At 40.0% G+C, this 26,434-nt stretch overlaps 2 protein-coding genes and 1 pseudogene across 2 annotated transcripts in view; all 3 read right to left on the bottom strand.

Annotated features, from left to right (window-relative positions):
• Window positions 1-7,311: 7,311 nt before the first annotated feature.
• Window positions 7,312-12,025, bottom strand: LOC113576878 (sulfotransferase 1C1-like). The gene is given in 8 exon segments (XM_035533435.1): window positions 7,312-7,816; window positions 8,585-8,607; window positions 8,609-8,760; window positions 8,997-9,091; window positions 9,209-9,335; window positions 9,425-9,522; window positions 11,020-11,148; window positions 11,665-12,025. Coding segments are annotated over 8 exon segments (888 nt in total). The 5' UTR covers window positions 11,828-12,025; the 3' UTR covers window positions 7,312-7,715.
• Window positions 12,026-13,252: 1,227 nt separating this feature from the next.
• On the bottom strand, window positions 13,253-15,153 carry LOC118242420 (annotated as a pseudogene).
• Window positions 15,154-19,403: 4,250 nt separating this feature from the next.
• The window catches only part of LOC113576877 (sulfotransferase family cytosolic 1B member 1-like), a 7,436-nt gene continuing 405 nt past the window's right edge, over window positions 19,404-26,434 (bottom strand). Inside the window, exons 1-7 of the mRNA XM_027009217.2 lie at window positions 26,371-26,434; window positions 24,865-24,993; window positions 21,888-21,985; window positions 21,268-21,394; window positions 21,053-21,147; window positions 20,756-20,936; window positions 19,404-20,345 (exon numbers count right to left, since the gene is read on the bottom strand). The exon at window positions 26,371-26,434 is cut by the window's right edge and continues 405 nt beyond it. Of these exons, the coding sequence (XP_026865018.1) occupies window positions 20,233-20,345; window positions 20,756-20,936; window positions 21,053-21,147; window positions 21,268-21,394; window positions 21,888-21,985; window positions 24,865-24,993; window positions 26,371-26,434 (807 nt within the window). The 3' untranslated portion in view covers window positions 19,404-20,232. The remainder of the gene's footprint in view (window positions 20,346-20,755; window positions 20,937-21,052; window positions 21,148-21,267; window positions 21,395-21,887; window positions 21,986-24,864; window positions 24,994-26,370) is intronic.

Genomic DNA, 26,434 nt, shown 5'->3' with positions numbered 1-26,434 from the left:
TTTCTCCTTTTACCTTCAATAAGAGAGACATCACAGAGGCATGACAAAGGTAAACTGAGACAGAACTTTGGCAATATCACTATGAAAAATAAACCTTTAATAGCTGCTTATTGTGTGTCATGCACCCCCACCCCACCCCCACCCTGAGGTTCCCACGGGTCCATTCTAACTGTGTTACTTAGTTTCCATGGAAATCTCACCATGTGATATGTTTTTGCTTGGTTTCTGTCTCTCTTTTCTTCTCCCATCATGGCTGTCACCTCCTCTACTTTCTGTTCTGTGCCTCTATATGAGGTCCGGCTGTGTCTTGTTTTTGGTTCTTTTTCCCGTGCATTTACAACTCTTGTTTCCCGATTCATGTTGTCTGTCTTTTTTTAGCCTCATTATCATTATCTGAGTTATGGTTCTCTTACTGTGGTCAGTGCCTTTTGCTGTTGGAAGTGTCGGCGCCAGGCCGAGGCCCCAACAAATTCCATCAATGTATTATATGAAAATAAACCTACAGTACCAATTAAAAGTTTGGATGCACCTATTTTTTGTTTAGTTTTACAAAAATAGTAAAGATTTAAAAACAATGAAATATAATGTTCTGTTAAACAAATATTGTAATTTTTAAAGAAATATCTAAGTAGCCACCCTTTACTTTGATGATTGCTTTTCTTGGAGATCTCTTAACCAACTTCGAGACACCTAATCAAATCAAATCAAATGTATTTATATGGCGCTTATTACAACAGATGTTGTCACAAAACAGCTTTACAAATGTCCAAGTCCAAGCCCCGACTGAGCAAGCCAAGGTGACAGTGGCAAGGAAAAACTCCCAAGAGTATGAAGAAGAAACCTTGAGAGGAACAAAGACTCAAAGAGGGGGCCCATCCTCCTTTGGCCAACAACAGTCACCACAATAGTAGCAATTTTAAGAGAAGAATCAGTAAATAATTATAAAATGAAAAAAATAAGCAAATAATGTCTAGTCCGGTTTTCTTGAGGTCCTAGTCTGGTCCAGATGGTGTGCGCATGTCCAAAACCCATCCAGCAAGAGAACATCCATTAAATACAACGGAGAAGGTACTGGCTGGGGTGGAGGTGTGGTGGGCTACAGCAGGGAATATTAGGGGGTGGTGGGAGTAATTATGTCAGCTGAGATAGTTGGAGGCTCAGTAACATCATGGCATCAGGGTTAGGTGTACCTCGGCAGAAAGAGAGAATAGATTATTGGCCATGTCTCAATACAAGGGTGTGTAAATTAGGGAACTATAATGTGCAAAAATGGACTCCAGCAGATCTAGCTATGGCAGCACAGCTAAAAGGAAAGAGTCAGAAGGAAACACAGGCATGAGGGCACCCTGGAACATCAGCACTCCACTGCTCTCAGTCAACAAACTTGAGTGACAAAAGAGAGGTGAAGTGACTGCATCATAACATCCCAGTTTACCATAACTCTCAATGCCCATAGACCCCCAGATCTAGACCTTTACCTAACATGGGAAGTAGTTAATAAAATGCCTGACTGTACAGATAGGTTTTCATCCTAGCCTTAATTATTGAGACTGTGTCTGAGTCTCGAATATTTACAGAAGGGTTATGCCATAGTGTGGGAGCTTTATAGGAAAAGGCTCTGCCCCCTATGGTAGATTTTCTTATTCTTGGTACTAGTAAAGAGACTGCACCTTTTGATCGAAGCAGACGTGATGGATATAGTTCTGTAAGGTATTGTGAGGCAAGACCATTCAGTGCTTTGTAGGTTATTTGAATTATAATACAAAATTTTACTGGGATCCAATGTAAAGATAGGAATGATGTGATCAAATTTTGTAGGTCTGTGTTGCATTTTGAACTAGCTGGAGCTTGTTTAGGCACTTAATGGTACAGCCAGATAGTAAGGCATTATAGTAGTCCAATCTTGAAGTAATAAATGCATTGACTAGCTTTTCTGCATCATGTGAGTAGAGCATGTTCCTAATCTTTGAAATGTTCCTAAGGTGGAGAAAGGTGGTCCTACAAATATTATTTACATGAGCTTCGAATGAGAGACAGGGATCCATAATAATTTCCAGATCTTTAACTATTAGATTATATGAACCATTGAGGTTCACTGAGTAATTAGAGAGTGAGGACCTATCTTTCTCTGGTCCTAATAAAAGCACCTGTTTTGTCAGGATTAAGTTAGATTTTTTGATAAGTGGTCTGATACTGCCAATTTGAATGATTTAGGAACATAGCCAAGGTTCAAGTAGGAGTTTATTAAATGTAGTAAAGGTTCAATTACTTCAGGTAGGATTTCCTTAAAAGGTGTGTGGGCAGTGAATCTAGTAAGCAAGTGGAGGATTTTGATTGCTAAATCAGAGATGTAAATTCTGGTTCTTGGATAGGTGTAAAGGATTCTAGAGTTGTTTTTGGCTAGGCTGTTCTGCTCTCTAAGTAGCTACCCGATTTCATGTTAGTACTCTTAATGTTATCTCTAATGTGCTTAATTTTCTCATGAAAGAAATTCCTGAACTAATTACTACTGTCTGATGTTGTAATATGAGCATTGGTGTCAATTTTATTATATGCAATTGTAATAAAAATAACTCTAGGATTATTTTTGTTATTTTCTGTTAGGGTTGAGAAATAAGATGTTTAAGTGGTAATATGTGCTTTTCTATACTTGAGAAGGCTCTCCTTCCGTGCAAGCTGGAAGACTACAAACTTAGTGTGGTGCCATTCTATTTTTCAAGTGTTTTGTTTTATATTGTGACTGTGATCATTATACCAAGGTACAAATTTTTTGTTCCTAAGTTTTTTATGCTTAAGTGGAGCAACATCATTGAGTGTGCAGTGGAATACTGATTCTAAGCATTTAGTTATTTGATCAAGTTCCATGTGGTTTGAGGGTATCCTAGTCACAAATGATGAGTTTTGGGAGATTCACAATAAATCTAGGTGCATCGTTCATCCGGAATAATAACGAGGCAAGGTTACTATATTGTGGCTCATACGTAGTTCAAATAAAATTAGGGAATGGTCTGATATGGCATCTGACTGGGATAGTATAACTATGTTCTCTATGTCTACACCATATGTCAATACTAAGTCAAGCGTATGTCCACCAGAGTGTATGGGTTCTGTTATACATTGGGTGAAACCAGTTGATTCTAATATAAAACTAAAAGCCAATCTCAGAGGGACTTGAGCACTATCAAAGTGAATATTGAAATCACCAACAATAATGGCTCTTTCTACTAGAACGACTAGATTAGAGAGGAAATCTACAAATTGCTTAATAAATTCTGAGTAGGCATCACAGTTAGTCCCTCCTATCTTCCATGTTCCATGTTTTCCCTGTCTTGTGCTTTGGTTCCATTCCGTACTTTCATTTTCTAGCCTCCTCGTTTCTAGCCTCGTTAAGTTCATGTATTTAAGACGTGTATGATGCCCTGTGTTTTGGCTGTTCGTTGTTTGGTTGTCTGAATGTGTTTGAAAGCCCGTACCAGTACATTTGTATTCCATGCCTCCTCGTCTGTATGGTTACAGACGTGTTTCTTAATCTCTGTTATAGGCTGCTTCCCCCATTTGCCTTCATGTGCTTTTGTTTCTTTGTTGGCTCTATGACCCTGGACTACCCTAACGACTCTGAATCTGGATTTGCCCCTACCCTAATAAATCTTGCTCTTCTCCGCAAATGCGTCCGCCTCTTTAACGCTCATCGTTACAGTAGGGTCCTGGTTGCCTGTAGATGCCAATTAGAGGAAGAGGCTAGGTGGCCTTCTTATCGCTGGCTATGTCATTTATGCTAGTAAAAATAATTTCAAAGGATGTGAAATCATAAGCAGCTTTCTGGTTTATGCCTAATGTGTCAGTTTAAATAACTGCAATGCCGCCTCCACGGCCAGTTAGAAGAGGACGATGTACATAGCTGTAGGCAGAAGGACACACTTCATTTATATACTTATTTGGCTTGATCCAGGTTTCTAATAGACAAAGTACATTAATCTATGATCTGTTAGGATTTCATCATGAGCATTGTAGATATTAGGGATCTAGTAAACACATCTTTAGATAAAAGATGCAGGCAGTGACCTGTGAATCAGTTACTTTAATACTAATTAGGTTATTAAGACATATTTTTCTTTGTTTTCTGTATTTCTGCTTAGCCCAGGGAACAGACACAGTGTCAACAGGATGAACCTTGAGCGACCAGCAGACAGTTAGTTTAGCCTCTTTGTCTGCTGCCTCTTTGTCTGCTGGCCTCTGTTCTGGATTGTCATAGGTTAACTAGGTCTGTCATAAGACTATGGCTTATGTTACAGGAAAGGAGAGCAGCACCCTCCCTAGTAGGATGGATACCATCCTGCCCTAAAAGGCCGGGCTTTCCCCTGAATGTGGTCCATTTATCTATAAACCCCACATTGTTTTGTGAGCACCACTTGGGCATCCAGCAGTTCAGCAAAGATAACTGGTTGTACGTTATATTGCCATGCCACATTGGGATGGGACCAGAGCATACTATAGCATCGGACATCGCCTTCGCTATTGACTTCAATATTATTTTTGTAATCTCTGACTGGCAAAGGCGTATATTGTAGTCTCCTAACAATATATGTATTGTATCTTGTTATTGTTATGCGTATATTGTTAGCTATGTGAATAATTATTTTAGAGAAGCTATGCTTGCTTAAGACCTTAATATTTCCTGCAATGTCTGGTGCCCTGGCCCCTGGTATACAGCTAACTACTGCTGCTGGTGTCCCTAAAGGCCTAGCTAACTTCATGTCACAAAATAGAGTCCCCTATCACCAGAGTTCGTTCTCTATGAAGGAGAACAGAAGTGGCCATGATGGAAAAGCAAAATGTTAATGTTACTTATGGTTTTGGTAATTCTTTGGATGTAGTTTTTAATGATAAAATAGTGTTTAATGTCTAGTGGAAGTTGCCAGTTTCCAGGTAGAATGTACTTAAGTCCAAGGAAAAAATTGATAAACAGCTAGAGAGCAATAAAGGCCAGGATGCCAAAACAGTTTCAAAAACTTATGATGTCTTAATGAAATTCTTACATATGCATAGAGTGAAACCCTAAAGTTCTAAATGAAAACTATTTGTTGAGGGGCGTTTAAAATTACTTTACATTTTTAATTGTATAATTATTTTATTTTATAGAAATATATTTTGCTTTGAAACTCAATTCATATATAGGTTATTAACTTTCACTATTAAATTTTGCTTTAAAAATAAATTTAGGCATAAACCATTAGATTATAACGTCTGTAAGTCTATAAAAACTTAACATTCAGTCAGGTGTGTCAAAACATTTGACTGGTACTGTATATGCTAGTATATAAATCATTGTGATAGTATACAACGTTGGTACAAGGAAGCAATATTGTAAGTAAAATCTGACTCCCGGGCAGTGGTAGCTCAGTGGTTAAGGTACTTAACTATTGATTAGAAAGTTGCCAGGTCAAGCCACACTGCTATCAAGTTGCTGCTGTTGGGTCCCTGAGCAAGGCCCTTAACCACTAGTTACTCAAGTTGTATTCAGTCATAATTGTAAACCATTTTGAATAAAAGTGTCAGCTAAATGCTGTAAGTAAGATTCTCTTTGTTGCAGATCATATATAGAATTATTATAATACTATGCTGTGCAACTGTCATGGACAAAGAACGTATAGACAAAAAGAAAGACAGAAAGAGAAGCAAACGCAAGTCTCCAACTGAAGCTTTTAAAGAAACGAACAGAAACGAAACTGAACATAATAAACAGTGCACTAACATGAACAAAAGAATTAATGTAACAACAACTAACACCAGGCATTAAAACTAAGATGGCTTAAATAAGGCTTGATATAAGTGGTGATGACCAAATTCTGACAAATACAAACTAACAATAAGAAATTTGTAAACTAATAAACAGTAGGTCAGTAGGTCCTTCATAGCTTCACAACTTGTACCAGACTGAGGAGGGGGTGGAACTTTTCAGGTATATGTTGGGAGATAGGGCATGCCAGGTTCATGCATATTCAATAGCCTTTATTTTTTAAATGGAGAAAAGAGTTTCTGTAGAACATACAGGAATACAGGACTACATAGGATCCAACACTACTGAGTTCTACATCCTGGACTTTGTAAAACAAACCCTGAGATGGGTGGAGCAATTGGATAATAATTTTAATTACTTTCCCAATTTCTAAAAATTACATATTACTAACTTTAATATATTATCTAAATGGTTCATATAGGATTTCTAATAAACACAACTAGGAGTGAGTAATAATTTGTTTACAATATGCACGAGGCAAGCAACATACAGATGAAGTGATCTGGATGAATAATGCAAATTAATAAGGAACAAATAATGAATAGAATAATGAAACAGACACTTCTCAAATAAGAGGATTAAATGTCACAATTTGGAGATTATATTAAAATAGCCACACATTACTGGCTAATCATCATTTGACATTATAGTAGGTTAAATGGCAAGTTGTTACATTGCGAATCTGTGGGAAAGAGAAATTGTGGGAGAAAAAAAAACATCTGTGAACATATTTCTGGGGGATGAGAAAAGTTGATTCTCCTGGTAAAGGTTTGAGTCTATTAATTATTAATAATATAATTAATGGTCACAGTTCTGTGAAGTACAACCAGGCTGGTAAGAGCTTCTCTCTTTCCAATCTGTGGGTTTTATGACACATAAGTAGGGGGGGAAGGGTCAGTAAGCCAGGCCAACGTGATAAACTAGGCTGTTTATGGCTTTGTTGCTCAGATTCCAGGTGTCAGATGGGTCCTGGTTCCAGTCCATGGCTCAGGGGTGAGAGAAAGCCCACAATGACCAGGTCATAGTTTTATCAGGGGAACAATTTGTAGTTTATTGTCACTACATGCAGCGCAGTAATTTAATTTTCTGCAGCTGCTTCTCTGGAGAAGTCTGTGTGTATGATGAGCCTCCAAATGACAGGAAGCATGTGTGATGAAATGAAAACAGTTTAAAGAAGGACAATCAGGGCAAACATATGTCAAAGGTAAGTAAAAGACAAAGCCAAAAAAAAAACCAAACAGTAAATGAGTGACAGGAAAAGACACTTTAGAAATATGAATCATAATCTTGTCATAGGCACAAGAAATGTTGAGAAGTATCTATCCCCAAGAGAACCTTATAAACGGTTCAGGAAATGTTCTTCAGGTGTATGGGGAGGAGCTGTGTATAATCAGTATATTGATGAGGATGAACCCACTAGAGGGCATGGTAGGGATGTGACAGTATGCATGAGCCATGACTGAGTCTTACACAAAATCATTTTCACATTCTTGCCTTGTACTTGCCTTGTACTGTTAAAAGCTTGTAAATACATTTTGAAAATTGTAAATTACCTATGGAAATAAGTACACATGTTCTTGAAATTGAATTAGTACGTCCTTCTGTGAATTAGCATATCTGACAACAAAATGTTGGGCACTTCAGTCCAATAATCTACAAATATCATTAATAAAATTGTTAACTAGGAGTAAAATGTTCTAGTCAGCAGGTATCCACATTAATTATGAATTAATTTACAGTCATTAAGGCTTCTTACATGATGCCCATTTAGTAAGAAGATAATGGAGTTTAGATTTGATACATGCAAATTCTGTGTCCTTAGTGTCCCAAAGCTTACTGCAGTACCAAAGTCAGATACATGCTGTGGTTGGCCAAGGAGCCATTTTGATTTTTATGGAGCAAATCTTTATAAGCTGCTTCAAAAGGGAATGTCCACATCTGCCATTTGCTTGGTGTAGTCCTCATCAAACGTTTGGGATTGAGCTGCTGTGAAATAATTGGACCAGTCTCCGACCTCTCCTGTGGGAGACACAGACAGCAATTATAAAACAGTCTGTTTTGTTAAAGCACAGATCAATAAGCCTGCTCCAACAGGACAGTGCTACATGGGCCAGATGTCTAGGATAAAAGGGAACAGAAACATCATATGTACCACTAAAAAGATGAACCAAAGACCTCAACATAATTAGATTATATCATTAAAGACATCAAAATAAAGAGTCTAACCAAGAACAGTTTAGGACTTGGGAATTGAGAGGAAATTGACAGCTTCTTGTAGTGGATTAAATTGCTATCCGATTAATCTATAAACAAATGGTATGCAAGTAATATAGGCTATGCTGAAGTGCTGGATCTTAATATACAGTTACACCTGTTTACATTTACATGACACTTATCCAAAGCAACTTACAATTCTGACTGAACACACTTTGAGCGTTAAAGGTCTTGCTGAGGAGCCAAACAGTGGCAAGACTTGATTTGGCAACTTTCTGATTAATAGTCAAGGACCTTAACCACTGAGCTACCACTGCACCCAAACAGCCTGCCAGAAGCCTGCCAAAAAGCCCAAAAAGCCCAAATATTGGGAAGTTTGCTTATCTTGAGCCTGGCACCTTAGGCTAGGTCGGAATGGCTGAGTGGTCTTTCATTTTAAATACCTGACAGCCTTTATGAAATTTGTAAGACTGACTTTCCATTTCTCCTAATTGTCTGTCCTCTCAGAGAGTTAATTTAAGCATTATAACACTTATGATATATACTATATAGAATGACTCAATACCTACAAACCTTTTCTCATGAAAGGTGAGATAGTCCAAAATTGCCTGTGGAATAAACGTGTAGTTGGCCATGGGATTGTCCTTCATGACTTTGAAGGATGTCAACTGCACAATCTTGTCAATGACATCATCAGCTAATGACAGGTCCAGATAGTGCATGATCCGCACTACCTCCCGCCGAGGGTCCTTGGGGGGAAAACTTGAATTATGAGTATGAAGGGCTATCTTAACCTAGTTTCAGAGTCACTGTGTAACAGTTATGAAACTCCTGATCCTCATGATCTGCACCACCTCCTGCCAAGAGTCCATTAGGTAAAGGGAGAGGTTACCGTTATGAGATTGAAAGTCCAGCTTTGATCATGCTGTAACCCTACCAGCACTGTTATGTAATCCATACAATAAATGCTGCACCCACACCATACCTCTTTCATGTCCTCAAAGAAAAGGTAAAGGATGTTTTGCTTCTCTCTTTGCTTCCAGTAACCTTTCACATGGTCATACCAGGAGCCCCATCCCACTGAGGACACGTTAGAGAAAAGACCCTGAGTTTAAAGAGCAGCTCAATTACCAGCAGCACTAATGCCACATAAAGTCACGAGGAACAGTGGATGCATTAGACCCCTAAGAGCCTTACAGTTTCCCTTCATAAACTTGTGGATGTATTCCTCCCAAGGCCCAGGCTCTGGCTGGTACCGGTTCATGCGTTCAAAGTGGTAGTAGCTAACAACGTTATCCTTTGCATTTCGAGCCACATAAATAACCTGAGAAAACAGGCATTTCATAAAAGTGACATCTCAAATCTTGATTCATTACTTCACAAAGATAGGAGGGAATCACGATGATGTCTTACCTTGCATTTATTTTCCCAGAACCCTTTGGGCACCAGCTGTACGGGTAAGTGTGTTTTAATGACTCGAGGAGGTTTCATCGACTTCAGCAGGTCGAGCCCTGGTGAGTCAATGGAGTAGAAATGGGAGCTGGCATTTAAACACACGGTGGGCTTCATCAAGAAAATGAAGAGAAAAAGTATCATTACTGGCCTTTATTCACACAGCAACTTTTAAGACAAAGGTTGACACTGTTACAGAAAGACACAGAACAATAAAACGAAGTAGAAATTACAAAACAGAAGATAGAATAAAATACAAAGGTGAAATATGTGCTCACATTCTCATGTGGGGAAAATTTTTCACCACAGCATTTTGTACCCTCTGTGTAACACAGATCGAACATGAGGTGGATGCAAACGCTGAGAAATGTGCAAATCCAAAGTCAGAACCGATAGTATGGTCAAAGGTCAATGGGCCAACACGAATAGATCCCAGACATGTAATTAAAGAAGTGGGAGAGAACCCCCCTGAGCAAGAATATAAATGAACAGGTTTACAGAAACAAGTACGATGGAGACCCGGTCACATACAAATCCAAAGCTCGGAACAAACACGGCTGAGAAAAACACAGAAGCTAGAACAAAAAAACAACCAGCCAACTAAATAGAGATAGAGTTCTTTGGTAGACCAGAAAGAGCATTATAGTCCAAAATGGCTAACAAAACCCTGGGCTGTTGAGAGAATGTCAGACCTTAGATACATTTCTCAAGAGAGCAAAGGCACTTCTGGTTGGCACTTGTAAGTGCATCACCACAAAATTTCACACATGCAGCATTGGATGTCTTCTAGACAATCAAACTACAAGATTAGAGACCTTTGAAGACCAGTACCTAGAGACACATACAGCTGCATATTGTCTGTATAGTGGCGGATGGAAAAACTGCAATTATTAATGGCATTTATTATCCCAACTAATGGGAGCATGTATAGATTAAACAATCCTGGTCCCAGGATTCCACAAGACGCTCGCATGATCAGGTACGTTAGAGAGACCAACCCAGTTTTGTAGCTGATGAAGTAATATTGTGGTCAACAGGTTGAAAATTGGATCCAAGATAAAGAATCTAAAAGAAGAATTATAGACAGGTTACCTGCATCTTGATTCACTCTTTCATCAGGAACTTTAAGGACTATTGCTTCCTGAACTATGATGAGACCAAAAACCAAATTGAAACAGCCCACTACTTGAATTGAGGATCACAAAATTAATTAGAAACCACCAAAACTGATCTATATTTGCCAAGAATGGGAGGGGGGGGGGGGGCTGTTAATATTCTTTGTTGAAGCAGGAACAATATAATGAGTAAGAATCAGTTTTAGTCCTTATGTCCAATTCTAATCTGATCAACATGACCAGACAAGATGCAGGCACAGATGTGTTTAAGACTAATAAAGAGAAAAACACACTGGAGTGACTCAAAAACCTTAAGCTTAGAGCCACCCCAGTTTCAATGTACTGGAGCAAAAAAATGAAACATGGCTTCATATGAAAAGAGAGAGAGTTTCTTTATTATGGTAAGTGATGGAAAGAAAATATATAGCAAGGTGTCTTTACCTGAGGGTAAATCTGGATATGGCTGGATTTCCAGGAATGGCATGCGTTTGTTAGTAGGGGCTCTCTTACAAATGTCCATGTCTCTGCTGTGCAGTAACAGATCCACCATCTCCTGGGCCCATTTGGTACCTAAAGCACAGAATGCCTAGCTGATGACACTGTGGTAAGGGGTACCAATCTGGGACAATACAAAGATGCACACCTGTGATGCAAGGAATATTCCTGGACCTTAATTAAAATATTTTTTTTTTTTGCAAAAATACTAATTTATACACTTTTACTCACAAATGTAGTCAGTCAGTCAGCCATTCCATGTTTAGAGTGTCATATTTCATGTTTGGTGTCTTCGGTTTTGCACTTAGAGGTGCAAGACTAGTGCAGTGGCGCAAGCAAACAAATGGAGTGTCTAAAGTGTGTCACTCAACAAAATGTAATGTTGGAGTGTTTTGGACATTTATAGTTATGCAACAAGATAGGCTTGCAAAGCATCAAATATCCATGGCAAATTAATTCATACACTTAAATATAAAATAATAATTTTGTAAAATTGCAGGAGTAAAATTCTAGAACAACCGGGCCCAGTTGCATTCCATTCTGCTCACAGATCATGCCCTGAACAGTCTGATCAGTCTGGCCGGTCTTTACCTGCTTTGGGGTAGGTGGCAATGAGCAGGTCAGACGGATCAGGGCAGAAGGCTGAGATGGAGCTCCAGTTGTCAACGATGTAGCTCCTGAGGGGTACGCCCTGAAGCTCGAGCAGGGGAAAAGGATGAAGAGTCTTCTCAGCACTGAGTGGTCCTCCCTCCATCTTACATGCACTGTCAGTTGTGCTTCTGTCAGGAAGTCCTTTCCTTGGACTTGCCTTTGGTCCTCCCTGCTTTACCTTCTTCAGTGCTCTCACTTCTTGCCAATTGTTCTATTTCATCTTGTTGTGTCTTCTTTATTTCTGAGATGTAGACTAACTTATGCAGTCTGACACTTTGCCACCTACCCACTGGTTGCCTGGAACAGCCATCACACAGTGTCCCAGAGTCACATGGTACAGATCAAAGTCCACCTGACTAGCAGATTTTTTTCAAATGAACTTTGTCTTCTATTTTAGTGTATAAAATAGCGACCATTGTGGAAATAGCTATGTATAATCCCTGTGTCCTGCACTGATCGTACACTTTCCTCCACTCTCCCCGATAGTCGTTTAGGGTCTTTATCTACTTAGAAAGCAGCATATCCATCTCTGTTTTTATCCCACAATAATCTACACTTGCAATTCCATTTTAACCAATGTTACAGTTCATAGGTTTACAGAAATCTTTGTTTACATTCACTGTGTCTAGTCCTCCACTAGTCATGGTGAGGTAACAAGACAGCAAGCCAAGACTACAACAAAAGCACAAGAAAAACATCAGTCTTCTCCATTCATTCATTGCGATGTTAACTGTAATGTGATTGTTCTTTAGTAATGAACTGTGTTTTGTGGAAAAGCACTTAGGGTAGAGATTGTGCTCCCGCAGTCAGTAAGATTGTTTAATGCTAGTTGTGGAGCAATAGTTTTCTAACTGTAGTTTTATCTTTATGGAGCAGAAACTGAGAATTATTTTTGAGATACTTGTAGTCATTGAATAATACTTGAGAGTTAATATGGAGTAAACTCAGATAGTGAAATATATATGGAATCTCTCTGTGTTGCTCTCAGTGGAAAATGGATCCATAAACACTTCAGGAGTCAGAAACTTCACGTCCTGCCAAGTAGCAGTTTATCTTGTGGGAAAAGGCTGTTACAGCCTTCATGACTAAACACACACATCATAAATAAACACTTAATTCATCTGTTAGAGCTAAGAGACACTTAAGAAGACTAAAAATAGATGCCGCCTTGCAAATATAACATTATACACAGGATGAGATGTCGAATATCCTGTGCCATCCAGTAGAGTTTCACATTCCAGCCCACTCACTTCATTCATACTAAGTGTCTAAGAAAAACATTGCCTCACAACCTCTTCACAGGGGTCAAAATTTAGCCCAGCTAATGCCATTAATGCATGCCCAGTGCCACCTGTACCTTCTGGGCTTATATGAAACACTACGCTAAACACCCAAACTGAGTACTTGATGTACTAAAAGGTGCAACACTGTACCTTTAACCAGGTAGAGAGTGAGATTTGAGTAGATTTCCTTCGCAACAGGCTTTTTCCTCCGGCTTAAAGCAGGACAAAACGTAAATATGTCTGTCTCACAAGAACTGCAGGAAGAAACCTAGTTTTATGGTCTTACAGTTTCCCTTCATAAACTTGTGGATGTATTCCTCCCAGGGCCCAGGCTCTGGCTGGTACCGGTTCATGCGTTCAAATTGGTAGTAGCTAGCAACGTTATCATTTGCGTTTTGAGCCACATAAATAACCTGAGAAAACAGGCATTTCATAAAAGTGACATCTCACATCTTGATGCATTACTTCACAAAGATAGGAGGGAATCACGATGATGTCTTACCTTGCATTTATTTTCCCAGAACCCTTTGGGCACCAGCTGTACGGGTAAGTGTGTTTTAATGACTCGAGGAGGTTTCATCGACTTCAGCAGGTCGAGCCCTGGTGAGTCAATGGAGTAGAAATGGGAGCTGGCATTTAAACACACGATGGGCTTCATCAAGAAAATGAAGAGAAAAAGTATCATTACTGGCCTTTATTCACACAGCAACTTTTAAGACAAAGGTTGACACTGTTACAGAAGGACACAGAACAATAAAACGAAGTAGAAATTACAAAACAGAAGATAGAATAAAATACAAAGGTGAAATATGTGCTCACATTCTCATGTGGGGTATAATTACTGGCCTTTATTCACATAGCAATTTTTAAAACAAGGTTGACATTGTTTTACAGAAGGACACCAGTTCTAATTAGATCAAGAGGACCATCCAAGATGCAGGCACAGATATGTTTAAAACACACTGGAGTGACTCACTCATGAAGTTTAAGATCAGAGCATTCAGTTTCAGTGTACTGGAGTAAAAAATAAGCTCATATGAAAAGAGAGACAACACTTGTTTATTATGGGAAGTGATGGGGGGGAAAAATAATGTAGCAATGTGTCCTTACCTGATGGTAACTATAGATATGGCTGGATTTCCAGGAATGGCATGCGTTTGTTAGTAGGGGCTCTCTTACAAATGTTTGTGTCTCCGCTATGCAGTAACAGATCCACCATCTCCTGGGCCCATGTGGTACCTAAAGCACAGAATGCCTAGCTGATGACACTGTGGTAAGGGGTACCAATCTGGGACAATACAAAGATGCACACCTGTGATGCAAGGAATGTTCCTGGACCTTAATTAATTAATTTATTTATTTTTGCAAAAATAAATATAAAATACTAATTTACACACTTTTACTCACAAATGTAGTCAGTCAGTCAGCCATTCCATACCAGTCTAGGACAATACAAAGATGCACAACTGTGATGAAAGGAATGTTCCTGGACCATAACAGAATAGTTTGGCAGAAAAAAAATCTCATTTACACAATTTTACCCTCCTCACAAATGTAGTCATTCAGCCATTCCAATGTGAGTGTCACATTTCATGTTTGGTGTCTTCAGTTTTGCACTTAGAGGTGCAAGACTAGTGCAGTGGAGCAAACAAACAAATGGAGTGTCTAAAGTGTGTCACTCAACAAAATGTAATGTTGGAGTGTTTTGGACATTTATAGTTATGCAACAAGATAGGCTTGCAAAGCATCAAATATCCATGGCAAATTAATTCATACACTTAAATATAAAATAATAATTTTGTAAAATTGCAGGAGTAAAATTCTAGAACAACCGGGCCCAGTTGCATTCCATTCTGCTCACAGATAATGCCCTGAACAGTCTGATCAGTCTGGCCGGTCTTTACCTGCTTTGGGGTAGGTGGCAATGAGCAGGTCAGACGGATCAGGGTAGAAGGCTGAGATGGAGCTCCAGTTGTCAACGATGTAGCTCCTGAGGGGTACGCCCTGAAACTCGAGCAGGGGAAAAGGATGAAGAGTCTTCTCAGCACTGAGTGGTCCTCCCTCCATCTTACATGCACTGTCAGTTGTGCTTCTGTCAGGAAGTCCTTTCCTTGGACTTGCCTTTGGTCCTCCCTGCTTTACCTTCTTCAGTTTCTGCTTGAAGTATCTTCATTATTTCTGACATGTAGAGTCATGGCCAAAGGTTTAGAGACTAGCACAAATTTTGGTTTTCACATTAATTTGCATTAACTCTAGATTGTGAATGGTGATCAGATCAAGTTCAAGTTTGGTTTATTTGTCACATACATAGTCATACACAGTATAACTCGCAGTGAAATGGTTTGAGAGTGCTCTGTCCATACTGAGGAAAAAAAATGGGGTGCATAAGGAAATATATATCTATATATATACAAAATATATTAACAATGTAAGTATATATATATATATATATATATATTATGTTTATATACACAATGTACAATGTATATATGGATATGTATATATGTATGTACACAATGTACAGTTCCATCTTACAATTGAACATATTTACAGTTACATGTTACATGGTGGTGGTGGTCTCCACAGTTTATCAGTTTCCCTGATTCAGGGCCCAAATGGCCTGTGGGAAGAAGTTCCTCTTCAGTCTCTCTGTCTTGGTCTTCAAGGAGCGAAAGCGCTTCCCTGACCTCAACAGAGAGAAGAGCCTATTGTTGGGATGGGTGGGGTCCTTCACAATCCTCCTGGCCTTGGTCTGGCACCACTTGTAATAGATGGTCTGCAGGTCAGGAAGTTCCGTATGAGTGATGTGCTCTGCTGAACGTACCACCCTTTGGAGTGCTTTTCTGTCCTGCTTGGTGCTGTTCCCAAACCAGGCTGTGATGTTCCCCGTGAGGATGCTCTCGATAGTGCAGGTGTAGAAGTTCCGCAGTACCTTGGAGGGCAGTCTGAAGTCTCTTAGGCATCTGAGGTGGTAAAGACGCTGATGAGCCTTCTTTGCCAGGGAGTTGGTATGGCGGGACCAGGACAGGTCCTGCGAGATGTGAACACCAAGGTACCTGAAACTATCTACTCACCCTGGTTCCACGGTGAATTGCAATCAGATGAATTGCAATCAGATGAATTGCAATTAATTGCAAAGTCATTCCTTGCCATGAAAATGATCTTAATCAGACTCACTGCATTCCAGCCACTGCCACAAAATGGCCTGCTAACATCATCTGAGTGATCTTCTCATTAGCTCAGGAGAAAGTGTTAATGGTGACAAGGTAGCTGATATCACTCTGTCATGCTGATTAGAAGAGCAGACTGGTTGCTTTAAAAGGGTGGTGGTGCTTGAAGTGTTCTTGTTAACCATGGCTTTTTCCAAGGAAACACATGCAGTCATCATTGCATCACATCAAAAGGGCTTCACAGGCAAGGACATTGCTGCTTGTAAGATAGCACCTAAATCAACCATTTATTAAATCATCAAAAACTTCAAGGAGAGAGGTTCAATTCCAGTGAAGAAGGATTTATGGCACCAAAGAAGGTCAAGCAAGCATCAGGACCATCTCCTAAAGAGGATGCAGCTACAGGATCAGGTCACCACCAGTGCAGAGCTTGCTCAGGAATGCCAGAAGAACAGTGTGAGGTGAAGGCTTTTGGAGGATGGCTTGGTGTCAAGAAGGGCAGCAAAGAAGCCACTTCTCTCCAAGAAGAACATCAAGGACAGACTGACATGACATGTCATGCCAATGTCACATATGGCCACCCTCCTGGCATCCCTGTTTCCATGGTTTCCCTGTTGTGTCTGTTTTCCTTTACTTCCTAGTTGTTCCCTTCCTTGATTTCACTTTCTCTGCCCCCTCATCTGGTTTTTCCACACCTGTTACTTTCACCTGTGTCTGGTTTAGAGTTAATTAGTTTATACATTTAAAACCTGTCTGGTTCCCTATCTCTGCTGTTCATTGAATGTATGAATGTTTGACTATCTGAAAGCCTGTATGCAAGTTTGTACTCCATCAGTTTGTGTCTCTTAGCCTTTGTTAGCCTCTGAGATCTTCCTAGCATCTGTCTATAGCCTTTGCCTTAGTGTAATTGTTTATCATGTATCCTCGTACTCTACGTATTGGTTCCATAACCCTGGACTACCCTAATGACTCTGAATTTGGACTTACCCCTAATAAATCTCACTCTTCTCTACACTTGTGTCCACCTCTTTACCGCTTACCATTACACCCAACAGTGAGGCATCCTGAGCCAATTCATGGTGGGGTTTCTTCTCATCCAGGGGAGTGGGTTTGCTCCATTTTGCTTGAGAATACTGCCATGAATAACGAATGGTATCAAAACATCTTCCAAGAGCAACTTCTCCCAACGATCCAGAGGGTGGACAAACACAGAAAGTGTGATCAACTCCAAGCACTGACTAGGCAAGAATGGGTTGCCATTAGTCAATTTTGCCCAGAAGCTGATATCTAGCATGCCAAGGCAAATTGCAGAAGTCTTAAAGAAGGGTCAACACTGTAAATATTAAGTCTTTGTTTAAACTGGATGTATTTGTCAAAGTTTTAAAAAACTTCTGAAATGTTTATAATTGTACTTCATGATAACATATAAACATTTGACAAAAGGATCTAAAAAAAAACTGAGGCAGTAAATTTTGTGAAAACCAAAATTTGTGTCAGTATCAAAACCTTTGGCTATGACTATAGTCTAACTGACAATGATGCTGTCTGACACCTCCCCACCGGCTGCTTGGAACAACCATCACGCAGTGTCCTAAGGCGTCATGTGGTTCAAATCAAAGTGCATCTGACTAGCAGATTTTTTTAAAATGGTTTTTGTAAAGCAATGATGAGCCGAGAGGCAGGATGCAAATGCGATGAAGGGTTTTAATAACTAGCCAGTGAAAACAAAACCAAATAATGTAAACCAAAGAAGAGGCAACACAAAACACTGGGGAAGTAGACTAGAAAATGTAAACAGAAAGCAGGGTGGATAAGAACAGACTAGGAACAACTAAGGGCACAAAATGCATACCAAGGATACCGAATGCACAGAATAACTGGCAACACAGGTAACAAAACCCAGGGTTTAAATAAACAAACTAACTGCACTTAACAAGACACAGGTGAATTCATAAACAGGCAGAGAACTAAACATGGAGGCAGAGAAAACTGAAAACAAAACACAGAAAGCACAGGTAATGAATACCAGAAAGAAAACAAAAACAGAAGGTGTTGCCAGAGAGGGGGCGATCGTGATCGTCTTCTGAGTGTATAAAATAGTGACCGTTGTGCAAACTGAGCAACATGCTTTAATTCGCCAGTTAGAGGTGTAAATAATAATAATAATTGGCAGTGAAGTTTGTCAGTGATAAAATCTGATTTTCATGTGATATAAATGCTTAAATACATAATTTATTGATTTAGGGTCTGTATGAATTTGATTATCATTTTTAATGCCAGAAATGGGACTTGCTGTAAGTCTCTCTGCAGCTATGTATAATCCCTGTGTCCTGCACTGATCGTACACTGCCCTCCACTTTCCTCCACTGCCCTCCACTTTCCTCCACTGCCCTCTACTTTAACCTCCACTGCCCTCCACTTTAACCTCCACTGCCCTCCACTGGCCTCCACTTTCCTCCACTTTCCTCCACTGCCCTCCACTGCCCTCCACTTTCCTCCACTGCCCTCCACTGCCCTCCACTTTCCTCCACTTTCCTCCACTGCCCTCCACTGCCCTCCACTTTCTTCCACTGCCCTCCACTGCCCTCTACTTTCCTCCACTGCCCTCCACTTTCCTCCACTTTCCTCCACTGCCCTCCACTTTCTTCCACTGCCCTCCACTGCCCTCCACTTTCCTCCACTGCCCTCCACTGCCCTCCACTTTCCTCCACTGCCCTCCACTGCCCTCAACTTTCCTCCACTTTCCTCCACTGCCCTCCACTGCCCTCCACTGCCCTCCACTTTCTTCCACTGCCCTCCACTGCCCTCCACTTTCCTCCACTGCCCTCCACTGCTCTCCACTGCCCTCCACTTTCTTCCACTGCCCTCCACTTTCCTCCACTTTCCTCCACTTTCCTCTACTGCCCTCCACTGCCCTCCACTTTCTTCCACTGCCCTCCACTTTCCTCCACTTTCCTCCACTGCTCTCCACTTTCTTCCACTGCCCTCCACTGCCCTCCACTGCCCTCCACTTTCTTCCACTGCCCTCCACTTTCCTCCACTGCTCTCCACTGCCCTCCACTTTCTTCCACTGCTCTCCACTTTCCTCCACTGCTCTCCACTGCCCTCCACTTTCCTCCACTGCCCTCCACTTTCCTTCACTTTCCTCCACTGTTCTCCACTTTCCTCCACTGCCCTCCACTTTCTTCCACTGCCCTCCACTGTTCTCCACTTTCCTCCACTGCTCTCCACTTTCCTCCACTTTCCTCCACTGCTCTCCACTTTCCTCCACTGTTCTCCACTTTCCTCCACTCTTCATGTTGATAGTCATTTAGGGTCTTTTTTTATCTACTTGGAAAGCAGCCTCTCTATGTTTTTATCTCACAATAATCTGCACTTCCATTTCCATTTTAACCATTGTTACAGTTCATAGGTTTCTGGAAATCTTTGTTTAAATTCATGGTGTCTTAACCTTCACTAGTCATGGTGAGGTAACAAGATAACAAGCCAAGACTACAATAAAAGCACAAGAAAAACATCAGTCTTCTCAATGGTACACATTGTACCATGGCACAGAACAAGGAAACTTTGCATTCAGACATAGTTAAACTAAATTAGAGAATCAAGTATAAACATTAATGAACAAAAAATGTAATACAGGGTATAAGAATTCATTCAAACTGAGGCCTCTTCACACTCTTCACTGATCATCAGTTCTCATAACTTGAATAACAATTATTGAGATATAATACAGCTAATGCTAACAATAATGTTATTAATTAACTATGAACTAACTATTGGTCATAAATTCTGCAAATCACTGAGCATAAATCATTCATTAAAATAAACACTGCAAGCTCCCCCAACACCTTTGAGGAGAGCTTGCAGTGCACTAAAATACATTCTCTGATCATCTCTGAATCTGATCATTTTTTCAGCCTTATTTAATCATTGAATCTTGATTAAACATAACATTGTTAGCTCTCCTTAGTGTAATCACACTTGGATATTCAACTCAGATATAGCCTGTGGTTAGCCAAGTAAATGTTTGGTTTTTCATTAAGTGAATATTTATATTATATGCTGGTTCGAAAAGGAATGTCGACATTTGCCATTTGCTTGGCATAGTCCTCATCAAACATTTGGGATTGAGCTGGTGTGAAATGATTGGACCAATCGCCGACCTCTCCTGTGGGAGACACAGACAGCAATCAGACCTTAATTCGTTATTGATAATCATTTGATTTGGATGGCACACTTGACATGACAATGTGAACACCTTTTATTATTTTCTTATTATTTATTATTGACTTGCGTTTAATTCTCAAACCATCTACACCAGACATAACTTTACAATATAGTTTCCCAATCCTGCTCCTCGAATTGCCCAATCTCTTATTTTAAGTGTTTTTCCCATTCTTGAGTCACCTGACACAGCTCATCACCATGTGACCCACCTGACTCAACTTAACAGTTGCCTTGTAGTAATAAACACATTAAAGTGTGCACTGGGTGGTATTCAAGGATGAGGAGTGGGAAACAGTGGTGTAGAACACAGGAAGAACCAGAATAAAGGGAACTGTTACCATACAGACAGACCTTTTCTCATGAAAGCAGAAATGGAATGGTCAAACACTGCTTTTGGGATAAACGTGTAATTGGCCATGGGATTATCCTTCATGACTTTGAAGGATGTCAACTGCACAATCTTGTCAATGACATTATCAGCTAGCGACAGGTCCAGATAGCGCATGATCCGCACCACCTCCCGCCGAGGGTCCTTGGGGGAAAAAAAGTTGATTTATGAGTATGAAGGGCTATCTTAACCCAATTTCAACAGAGCCGCTGTGTAACAGTTATCAGACTTCTAAAACCAATAGTGCAGCCACACAGTACCTCTTTCATGTCCTCGAAGAACAGGTAAAGGATGTTCCGCTTCTCTCTTTCCTTCCAGTAACCTTTCACGTGGTCATACCAGGAGCCCCATCCCACTGAGGACACGTTAGAGAAAAGACCCTGAGTTTAAAGAGCAGCTCAATTACCAGTGCCAGCAGCACTACCACAACTAATGACATATGAAGTCATGAGGACCAGACCACTGAGAGTCTTACAGTTTCCTTTCATGAACTTTTGGATGTATTCCTCCCAGGGCCCAGGCTCCGGCTGACTCTGGTTCATGCGGTCAAAGTGGTAGTAGCTGACCAGGTTGTCCTTTGCATTTCGAGCCACATAAATAACCTGAGAAAACAAGGAAGGTAAAATCTCAAAAGAAATGCCAGACAATAAAGAAATATCTGCAGGAACACAAATAACACAATTTGTGTATTATTATTATGCCCTACAGTCTAATAAATGTTTGTGTATTATAAGAGTGCTGTCCATTTATTTTCAGCATTGATCATTTCCAGTAGATTCGGCAAGTTATAAGTTTTATTTAGGAGTGGAGTCTGTTTCTTCATCTCTACAGAATCTTTCAAAGACATACTTGGTTAAGTTAAACTCCTGCCAACTAGCATCAGATATTTTGATATTCTAATATACATTCCATTATTCAATTACAAATCAGATATTCAGTTATAGATTTCATCAGAAACAGCCTAAAGTTTGATATAACCCTCAAAAAGAAATAGGCCAGTTATGTTTTTCAAAGATATAAATCACGTCATGCAAATACTTCTATATAGACCAGGATTACAGGCATAAAGGAATATTAATACTTATTCATTCTTACCTTGCATTTATTTTCCCAGAACCCCTCTGGCACCAGCTGTATGGGTAAGTGTGTCTTGATAACTCTAGGAGGTTTCATCGACTTAAGTAGGTCAAGCCCTTGGGAGCAAAGACATTAAGGTTGAGCAATCAGGACAGCACAGAGCAGGTGCGCACCAAGAGGAAGTGCACTGCTCTATCGCAAGAGGATATTCCCCTAGCTAAGGCTACTCCACAGGGCTCCCTATTGCCGACATCCCAAACTGCTGCCTGGATCCCTGGATGCTGGGGAGAGGACCTCATCCAGAGCTCCTGGCCACACTGGAGGAGGAGGACACAGCCCGCTCAAGCAGGGATGGCAAGACCCCTGGAATTTGGGGGTGGGGGTGGGGGGGGCGTAGTTCTACCTGGCCGGGCCCATGGGGAGCCCTATGGGGGTATTATACTGGGACCAGCTAGGTCTCAAGCTGCTGCTGTCTCTTCTCTCTGAGTATGAGTACTTGGCGGGTCCACCCAAAGCCCAGGAAGAGGACCACTGCAAGGGCTTCCGCTTCCCGATTGGCTTTCCATGGGCAGCTTGTGACGTGTGGGATATAATGGCCTTGATTTCGCTGTCCCGGTAATGGATGCATAGGGAGCCACCTCTGGCTGGGGGTTCTGTAATGGTACGCTCCTCTTCCCGCTTATCATGTGGTACAACCGCCACGTGCGTGTGGAGTCGTCTTGTATTCATCAGCACTCCCCCTTGTTTGTTGCCACGCCCCCTTTTTGGCACACACTTACACCTAGTTATTTGTTCCATCTATGTATGTTTATAAACCCCGGTGTTTTGTAACTAGTTGTCTGTCATTATCATGTCATGTTCGATGTTTGTGTTCGTGATTACATTCATGGTTGCCTGCGGAAGTTGTTCGATGAATGCTCATGTTTATGTATCGTTTATATCACGCTGCACAGTTTGTTTTATGTTAGTTCCATAAGTCATAATATTTTGTAGTGCTTGAATAAAATGTCCTTCTTTGACAGATGTCTCTGTATCCTGCACCTTGCCGTCACCAATTATACACTCATTTTAGAAACACTTTAGAAAAACAGCATACAGGTACATCTTGTATGTACACACTTACTATACAATACAGTTTATACAGTTACTACATAGTTACTAAACTCCTACACACATATTATAGCCCATATATTGCTATGCATAGTTTATATATAACATCTTCTATTCCTTCATCATTGATCAGGTGCATTATTTGATAGATATGTTTGGGTGGCAGATCACAGTAACCTCAGCTGTTACTTTGATGTAAAAATAAAAGCCACAGCAACATTGTTGTGGTTGACAAACTCACACCAGCACTACATCAGCTGCATGGGTCAGTAGAAACCCTGTAGTCAGAACCAATGTGACCACTGATGAAAGGTGCAGGGGAACACTGATAACATTTGTATCCCATCAGAGCAGCTACAGTATGTAATGAGCTATAGTATGTAATGATCTACTATTTAATTATCCTTTTAGAAAATGCACCCAAAAGACATAATAAAGTGAAAGTGAGTGTACACTGTGTGCACAATTATTAGGCAAGTTGTATTTTTGAGGATTCATTTTATTTTTGATCAACTACAGTTCTCTCAGTCAATCCAAAATGTTAATAAACCTGAATATTTAAGAAAGTAAAAGTGAGGTTTTGGCTTTCTTAGGAGAATATCTATGTGTGCATAATTATTGGGCAACTATTAGTGCGCAGAACTATTTTGCAACTAAATGAAAAATGGAAATTTTCCCATCTCACTTGTTTTCATATCTCAGGCTAAGCAGGATGCGGAGACAAGTCACATTAAACACTATTAAAGTGAGAATAATAAACTCGACAACTCACAAACAATTCAAAATTTACAAATAAACATTTCTGACAAAAAAATATAAAAAAATCAGTGACCAATATAACCACCCTTCTTATCAATAACAGTCATAAGCCTTCCATTCATGGAGTCTGTTAGATTCTTAATCTGTTGGTGATCAACTTTTTGTGCACCAGCAACCACAACCTTCCAGACACTGTTCAGAGAGTTGTACTGTTTTCCTTCACCATAAATCTCCCATTTAAGAAGGGCCCACAAGTTCTTAATAGGTTTTAGATAAGGTGGGGGCTATGTCATTATTCTTTCACCTTTAAGGCCCTTACTGGCTAGCCATGCAGTGGTGTACTTCGATGCATGCGATGGAGCGTTGTCCTGCATAAAAATCATGGTCCTCTTGAAAGATGCAAACTTTTTCCTGTACCACTGCTTGAAGAAAGTATGTTCTAAAAACAGGCAATAGGTTTGGGAATTGATTTCGAGTCCAACTTCAACTTGAAAAGATCCAACTAGCTTATTTTTAATAATAACAACCCATAGCAGTACCCCACCTCCACCTTGCTGGCATCTGAGTTGAAGTAGAGCTCTGTGCCTGTTACTGATCCAGCCACGAGCCCACCCATTTGGTCCATCAAGAATCACTCTTGAACTTCTGGGCACTCCAGGTAGGTTGCTGTTCTGGAATATGACAGCACTTGAGGATAATGGGTTCCTGGCCACTTCATGTTTGATTCTTCTCAAATGTTTGGCAGTTATTTTGCGTCTTTTTTTCTCAACATGTTTCTTTTTATCCTTTTGACTATTTGCAACAAAATGTTTGATGGTTCTGTGATCTTAGAGTGCTGCATCCCTCTGAAAGACTTCACAATTTTTGACTTTTCAGAGTTAGTTAAATCTCTTTATTGGCCCATTTTGCCTGAGGAAAAGAAGCTGCCTAATAATTATGCACACCTTGATGTAGGGTGTTGATTGGAGTTGGAAAATATACATACAAATGATGGTATGGTCAAAATGCTCTCTTGCCTAATAATTGTGAAAACAGTGTAAATACACGTTTCCAATGAAGTAGGTCATAAGCACATATCACACTGGTTGTTTAAGGTCAGGCTTATGTGGATACTGTGTTCCCTCACCTGATGGGATAGGTGCAGGAGACTGGATCTCCAGAAATGGGATTCGTATAGCAGTAGGAGCTCTCTTACACACCTCAGCATCACCATCATGCAGGAGCAGGTCCACTATTTCTTGGGTCCATGTGGTGCCTAAAACATACCAGAAATCGGGAGCAAAACAACAACCAAACTTCCAAGCTACTCAAAAGATGAAAAGGTAAAAAGATATTGGTACTAAGTGGTCTTTCCTTCTAGGAAAGTAACTATTTCATAAACCCTTCCCATTAACATCCAATCATACTTTCATACTGTAAGCACACAGGTAACTACAAAATACTGGCTTCAGATACAACATATTCCAAGAAGACATCCTAAACACGCTTAGATATACTAGAGCAAGTTTATACCACTATATGCCAGAATCCTACTGCAAAGTCATGTATTTATAGCCTTGGTAATCAAATATAATATGCTGGGTTATCTGCTTTGCACTTCACCTTGACCACTATCACATACATATTAGCGGGAAACAGATAAAGCTGACTAATGTTTTCATTGGCTCAGTCTCTTTTCATAGTGCCTCATTGATCCACTATCTCTTATGATAAAGAAAAACCTTCCTTCTGTCTTTCATGTTGTTTCTAATGTATGTTTGTGGTTGTGTGTGTGTGTTTCGAAAAATAATGTTTCGAAAAATAATGATAAAGATTTAATAATATTGAATGACAACACACACAGTCTGTGTGTGTTGTCATTCAATCTTATTAAATCTTTATCATTATTTTTCGAAACTGTCCCAAATTTAGAATTTTTACAACTCTCGGTGTCAACCTGCAAATATTTACTCAGACAATTCTGCAAAATTAGAATATATAGGAAACAAGCATATGATTTTATATTAACAGAAAAATTCAGACTTCAGTTAAACAAAGGAAATAACAAGGTCTTAACCACTATGCAAAGCCTATCATTCATGTTTACTTGCCACTGCTCAAAGCTCCTTACAAATAATATATTTAAAACATTTATCATATTGATTAAAAGAAAACCTCTGCATGTTATCATTATTCTGGATGTGGTTCTTATTTCATTCATTTACTTTATTAAACTAGAGGTTTATGGCCTACCTGACCCCCACTTTCACTTGTTTATCAAAGCGTTAAACATTAATTTACTTTTTAAGCCAAACACATGCTACATTACAAACTAATGCTACGTTACTCTTTGATTTTTGTACTGCCCAATTTAACTACTGACTTACAGATTAAAATTTGCCATTATAAAAGTCTCAGTGGTTGGTAGAAGTCTCATTTACACCTACTCAGTTACACCTACTGTTCAGATGGACTGTAAAGTGTCTGTCTTCAGAAACAACAGGCTCTCTAAAATATGTGAATAAAACCCCATTTTTAGGCCTCATAAAGGATAGGGTTTGAGTTCAGAGCTTGCTTCTCCCTGCAGCATAGGACGATAATCACTCAACTATGCCTCTACTGTGATGCATTAGCAAATCTAAGAACTTTTTACCTGCTTTGGGGTAGGTAGCAATGAGTAGGTCAGATGCATCCGGGGAGAAGGCCCAGATGGAGCT

The sequence above is a fragment of the Electrophorus electricus genome, chromosome 14 (genome assembly GCF_013358815.1).
Source record: "Electrophorus electricus isolate fEleEle1 chromosome 14, fEleEle1.pri, whole genome shotgun sequence".
NCBI lineage: Eukaryota > Metazoa > Chordata > Actinopteri > Gymnotiformes > Gymnotidae > Electrophorus > Electrophorus electricus.
Note: the sequence above shows the minus strand (reverse complement) of the source record. Positions and strands in the feature narration are given on the sequence as shown.